General features: G+C 35.0%; 1 protein-coding gene across 1 annotated transcript in view; it reads right to left on the bottom strand.

Annotated features, from left to right (window-relative positions):
* The window catches only part of LOC107663697 (fibronectin type III domain-containing protein 3B-like), a 60979-nt gene that overhangs the window by 23710 nt on the left and 30788 nt on the right, over nt 1–6481 (bottom strand). The window contains exons 6-7 of the mRNA XM_016453988.1: nt 5497–5781; nt 2050–2108 (exon numbers count right to left, since the gene is read on the bottom strand). Of these exons, the coding sequence (XP_016309474.1) occupies nt 2050–2108; nt 5497–5781 (344 nt within the window). The remainder of the gene's footprint in view (nt 1–2049; nt 2109–5496; nt 5782–6481) is intronic.

Genomic DNA, 6481 nt, shown 5'->3' with positions numbered 1-6481 from the left:
GCCATGGCTTTAGAACTGGTACATCGTTGTCGCTTGCGAAATCAAAATGACGGCGCCGTGGGTGGAAACGTGCAGATAAAGGTGCGGTAATATCATAATGAGTTCCCTTTGCCACGTCACCAGTGGAGCGAAATCAGACGCGCTCGTTTTTTCAGATGCTTGCAGAAAAAGGCTTCCCAAAACAAAGTTACTGGGTTAATCTTTTTCGTGTTTCCTTGGTTGGTGGATGCACCGGGGACCTGATTATAGCACTTAAAACCTGGAAAAGTCAGATTTTCAGGATATGTCACCTTTAAAGGAACTGCTCACTGAAAAATGCTTCATTTATGAAACTGTAATGCCACAGCACCAATCAGGGAAGCAAAAACAGCTTCATGTGTAGAATATAAATTAGTTTTCCAGGGCAAAATAACAGAAAGAAGCACAAAAAAAGCTGGTAGACTTATCTTGATAACACACACACAAAAAAGAGACACTTAAATGGTAAATACATTAAATATAATCTCAAAAATATAATATAATATAATATAATAATATATAATTCTCTTAAAAAAAGATATACTATAAAACAAATCCAACTTGATAACATGCCTCAACCATTCTCCATGAAAAACAATACTTACATTTGGGGTCTCAGAGACCTCAAATATAAAACATTTTCTTTTTAACATTACATTCTCTGCTGTACTTATTGTAGTAGCACAGTCCTGTCAGTTGTTTACTTCAGTTTGCTTTATTGTATTTCTACGGTGCGTACAGGGGTCAAATTGACCTTGAACAGAAACAACATTACTATACTGAAGAAACAGTGTGTGCCTACTTTGTGACAGAACAGAGGGTTAAAACTTGAATAGTGTATTTGCTGGGATCTGATCAAGTCAGTGGAACATGACAAATAAAGGCAATTACGACTATTCTCTTTACACGGAAGAGGGGTCTTCGGGACCCCAAATACAAAGGGTTAAAATATATGAATGAAACTGCACTGTACAACATTAACCCAAGTGGCATCTACAAACCAATGATGTCAGACCTTATATCAGATGTAACAGCACTTTTGGTCTCCTGTAGATTAATATCACATTTTAAACCTTGAATGAATATGTAACATGCGTTCCCACTCACAGAAAGAGTGGAAGATGATGAAACTGGTAGCAGAGATGAGAAAAACATATTGATGTGACCAATCAATGGATTACTTAACCATCAAGTCATTCATTAACAGCTGCTGTCCCCTAGTGAACGGAAATGGAAATGCTTCATTCTGACCATCTCTAAACAATTACAATCCTGATGTTTCAGGTGTCCTTATGCGGTTCCTAAGTGCAGAGTGGGTTTAGCCCATTATTATAAGGTTTCATGGTTGTTCTGGATGGTTGCCAAGTCATCTATGATAGCGTGATCATACGTCCGCTTTTTCCCAGACACATGTCCTCTACACTACACTACATTATATGCGTGTGTATTTTCATTGCTTTCACCGTTCTCTGTAGATCCCAACTTCTCACATGCCAAGATTTGTCGATTATGTATAATACCTGCAAGCTATTGGTCAAACTACTTTTCAGTCATTACCTTCCGCAAGTATGAAAACAATAGGAAAACGAAGCCAAATCCTGGATATTTTAGGCAATTTAGAAATCCCAGCCAGGACATGTCCAGAAAAAAGGACACATGGTCATGATAATCTGATCCCTAGATATGACTCAAGTCACGTTTATATGATTTCCCTAAACAATTTTATGATTTTATCAATGGAAAAATCACACATCTGCTTAGAAAGGAAAGAATAACTCTCCTCAACAAGCCACGTGATTTGAGGTGTCAGTCAAACAATATGCAATGTGCTATGCATAAAAGTTTAATATTTAGCTTTTGGGGTTTGTTTATATCCCTAAAATAGTCATGTAATGCTTTCCAAACAATAGAATATTTAGAGTGGAGCAATAACTGGCAACAGTGTGAAATGACAACATTGACGGTTTTTGATTTTCTGAACTGTCTGCAGGAAAGGAGATTTGTGAGACGACATGATTTAAAATCCCTCACCTGCGGCTTGTCCATTCCTGATGGCACAGCCTGAACTCGTCTCGTGTCCACATCGTGATCTGCACAGAAAACAGATTAAATGTAGCCATCCGTCTCCTATCAGTCATAAATCAGAGAGTGTGTGTGTGTCTGTAACATCCTCATGCTTGTTTGCAAAGAAAAAAATACAAAGAACATAAATTCAGTATCACGAGACAGAGACACCGATCTGAGGCAATAGAGACGTCTTGATGGATGGGGCTATCAGATTGAGCCTGAGCTGGGTCGGAAAGTGTCCGTCGGGGAGTGAGGTTCATAGGTCTGGCTCCTGCAATGAGTCATCACTGCGATGAAGTCATGGCAACATGACCCCACACTGACCTCTATGGTTTTCCCCCAACAAGATGTTGCTGAGATTTAGAGATGGGGATGTTTTCAGTGGATTCTTTATTTTATTAGAGGATGGGGGAAAAGGAGTGGAAAAATTAGAGATTTCACTCCATGTATGGATTAAACACAGGTCAAAGTGGTCTTGAATTACTCATTGGATTCAAAGGAGTCACGACAGTGTTGGAAAACAATTTTAAGGAGTAAAGTGGTTACAAACTACATTTCAGTAGAAAACTGATAAATGTCACTAACTTTTGTAATATAGTAATGCACATGTTTACCAACGGAAGCCTGTTAAAAATAAATAAATAAAAAGGCAATAGAGAATATTTCTGCTAACTTTTTTCTCATCATTTCAACCATTTCAAAATTGATGTTCTATTTAAAAAAAAAAAAGTTATTTCTTCTAATTTGCAATGATATTTTCTTAATATGTATTAAAATATTTTTGCTAAATGATACTCCTGCTAACAGCAACAAATTATGCAGTTGTCTTGTTTCATTGGTGGCATTTAATGTAAAAAAATAAAATTATTTAATTTAGAAAGCAAATAATTTATTTAGCAAGGATGCATTAAATTGATCAGAAGTGACAGTAAACATCTATAATGCTAGAAAATATTGACATTTTTATTTCAAAAAGTCTATTCTTTTGAATTTTCGATTAATTAAAGAATCATGATTTTTTTTTGGCTGTTTTCAACGTTGATAATAATCTTAAGCACCAAATGATCCAAAAGCGCATGATTGTCCAAAAGATCATGAAAAATCTAAAATCAGTACAACTGTTTTCAACATTGATATTAATAATAAACATTTCTAAAGCAGCATAGTAGAATGACTCCTGAAGGATCATGTGACACTGAAGACTGGAGTAATGATGCTGAAAATTCAGCTTTGCCATCACAGGATTAAATTACATTTAAAATATATTAAAATAGAAAACAGTTATTTTAAACTGTAAAAATATTTCACAATATTACTGTTTTTACTGTATTTTTTAATCAAATAAATGCAGCCTTGGTGAGCATAAGAGACTTATTTCAAAAACCATAAAAAAATCAATATTTTTGATCTGTAGTATAACTAGCTTAGTAACTTTTCAAAAGGATAGCTTAACTGTACTTTAACTAGTTTAAATTATGAGTAGCTTGACAAGCCACAGCAAAGTCCTGAACAGCGCTGGAGACTGAAGACCAAATCTAAACGTCTGATGTCATGCATTTCATCCAGATCTAAGCATCTTCTCAGACATTCTCCACAGGAACAGCTCGTCTTCTCGTCTCTTGATTTAATTTGCCTTGCCTTTTCCCTGTGCATTTTAACACAGACCAGCCTTGTGCCGTCACTTCAGACAGGAAGAGATCTGGGTCTCATTATGCACTGTGGTTTCGCCACAGACAGATTACAGACACACACTCTCTCTCAGACACAGAGGCATGGGAACCAAAGGTTCACAAGAACAAAGACCAGGGTAAGATAAGCCATTAAAGAACAAAGAGGAAAACAGCGAGACAGAGCGAGCGGTTTTCAAAGGAATGATGAAAGAAAAGGAAATTATGATACTGAGAATTATGGAATCTACTGCATCTCATGCAACATGTGTTCCACATTCATCCACCATCTGATCCCAGAACAGCTACCTCCCTTATTAGAATGCTTGGCTATGTGGAATTCTTCAAGCTTACTGTATATTATACACTTTAAATAAATACTGCATACTAATGTTGTAATCAAGAACTGATTCTTCCTTACAGCGTAATAAATGCTGCTTGACTTGCAGTCTGCAGTCAAGATAATGAGAAAGACTGAGCAACACAAAATAAAACAAAAGACATACAAACATGTAGCATGACCAGCATAGTACGATTCGTGTACAAATGACTCCTTAAACAGATTCTTTTTTTTAATCAGTCAAAAAAAGTTAAAGGGGTCATATGATGTTGCTAAAAAGAACATTATTATGCACCAAGAGCTTGTAACACTCCAAAGAGAAAGGAAAAATTGAAATCGCATCATATGACCCCTTTAAAGACTAAACATTAATTGTTATAGCATCTTTATCTATTAAAACAACAGTTAAAGATAAACATTTAGAGTTTTGTCAAAATATTAATTAAAAAAAAAAATGAATTTTTTTAAATGATGCATTAAGCAAGTCACGTCAAGTTATCATCTTGGAAATAAATGGTTATTTTTATTAATTATTATTAATTAATTAAGTTATGACCTTTCAGTTTGATCAAATAAGCAAAGAAAGAAAGTTTAAAAATAAGGAAAAAATATATTTTTTTGATAAACAGAAACGGGTGGTAAAATTGATAGCATTGCATTGTGGGACACAGCATTTAGAAAACGAAGTAGGCCATCATGAGGATGTTCTGTGTATACAGAAACTCTGCATATGGTAAAATAATTATAATATTCTGATTTGATGGTGAAGTAAGTAACATTTTTATTATTATCAATGTTGGGAACAGTTGTGCCTCTTAACATTTTTGAGGACACTGTGATACTTTTTTCAGGATTCATTGATGAATCACTGATGAGTTCAAAAGAACAGCATTTATTAGAAATGGAAATCTTACTGACCCCAGACGTTTGAACTGTCCTTCACAAACCATACACTACAGCAGCAGTAATAGTACTGTTAGCATGCTATACACAGCCTATTTCATTCAAGCGACTGACTGCATTGCACCAGTAGTGGGCACTCTTCTACACTCACACCTGCTTCCTGCACTATCTACTCTTTATCCAGTGTGTATGTGTGTCACACACCAAGAGTAAGTGCTGACACTGATATAAAAGCTCAAAAACAAAGGCTTAGAGGTAAGGACCCATAAAGCTTCATGGAAATGAGGCTTTAAGGTGAACAGATGTGGACAAGATTGTTGACTCATCTTGTCAGAGTCAGCAGCTCTGCCTGTTTTTATTTGAATCCAGCTGACACTGAAATATCCTTTGTTTTTGCTCTCAGCTGTTGCCACATGTACAAAAACACTACAGAGACATAAGAACGAAATCAGCAAGATGTCTCTTAAATGAGATGTGTTTTAAATTCGACTTTTATCTCACCCTGTGGCTCAGTGTCTGAGTGTTTGGGGCTTCCTCTGGCTCTTCGATCTGGCCTCTTGTTGCCAGGGCTTCCTCCTCCTCCTCCTCCTCCAGGGCTGCTGTGGCTCTTGCCGTAGCCGTTAGCTGTGGTGGTGCAGGCCGTGGTGTTCTTGTAGCTGCTGGACACCGTGCTGGTCACCTGACTTAGAGCTGTACGCTCCACCGGCTGTTTGAGCTTCTTGGGTGGAGGTTTACAGTACTCCTCATGACCCATGAAAGTGGAGACGTTATACAGCGGGATGATCTCTGAGATAAGACAAAGATCATAATTACACTACAGAAAGTAGAAAGTAAATGCATTGCATACACATGAGCCCAAAAATGTTAAACAAATCAACATATTTATATAAAACATGATTATTGATATACCTTATTCTGTATATTAAAATTCAGTTTACAATATTCAATATACAATTTATATTCTAGTCCACAAAACAGTTTTATGCAGCGTTGTGTATACATAAGCAGAAAAATGTGAAATAAATCAAAACTCTTATATTTTCAATTAAAAATGTTGTGTAGTACAAAAGCCTTAAATGTTATAATATATAAACTGTAATATATTTTTATATTCAGTACACAATTTTTATTTGTCAACAGAACTAATTTTGTGCATTGTATGCATGAATTTAAATTTTAGAGCAACACAGCAATTCATATATTTTATATAATTACAATATTTATTTTATATTTAGTATAAAATGTATATTTGTCTACAAAATGTATTTTGTGAAGCAATGTATACAAATATGACCACAATAATGTCAAACAAATTCAACTTTCATTTATATAAATAACATTATAAAAATATATTTAAAAATAATAACATTTTACAGTATATTCAACATTCAATTTATATTCTAGTCTACAAGTTATTTTGTTCAGCACTGTATACATAACCACAAAACCACAAAAACGTATATATATATATATATATATATATATA

Source organism: Sinocyclocheilus anshuiensis, unplaced genomic scaffold (assembly GCF_001515605.1).
Source record: "Sinocyclocheilus anshuiensis isolate Anshui unplaced genomic scaffold, SAMN03320099.WGS_v1.1 scaffold928, whole genome shotgun sequence".
In the NCBI taxonomy this organism is placed as follows: domain Eukaryota; kingdom Metazoa; phylum Chordata; class Actinopteri; order Cypriniformes; family Cyprinidae; genus Sinocyclocheilus; species Sinocyclocheilus anshuiensis.
This window is presented reverse-complemented; position numbering and strand designations above follow the sequence as displayed.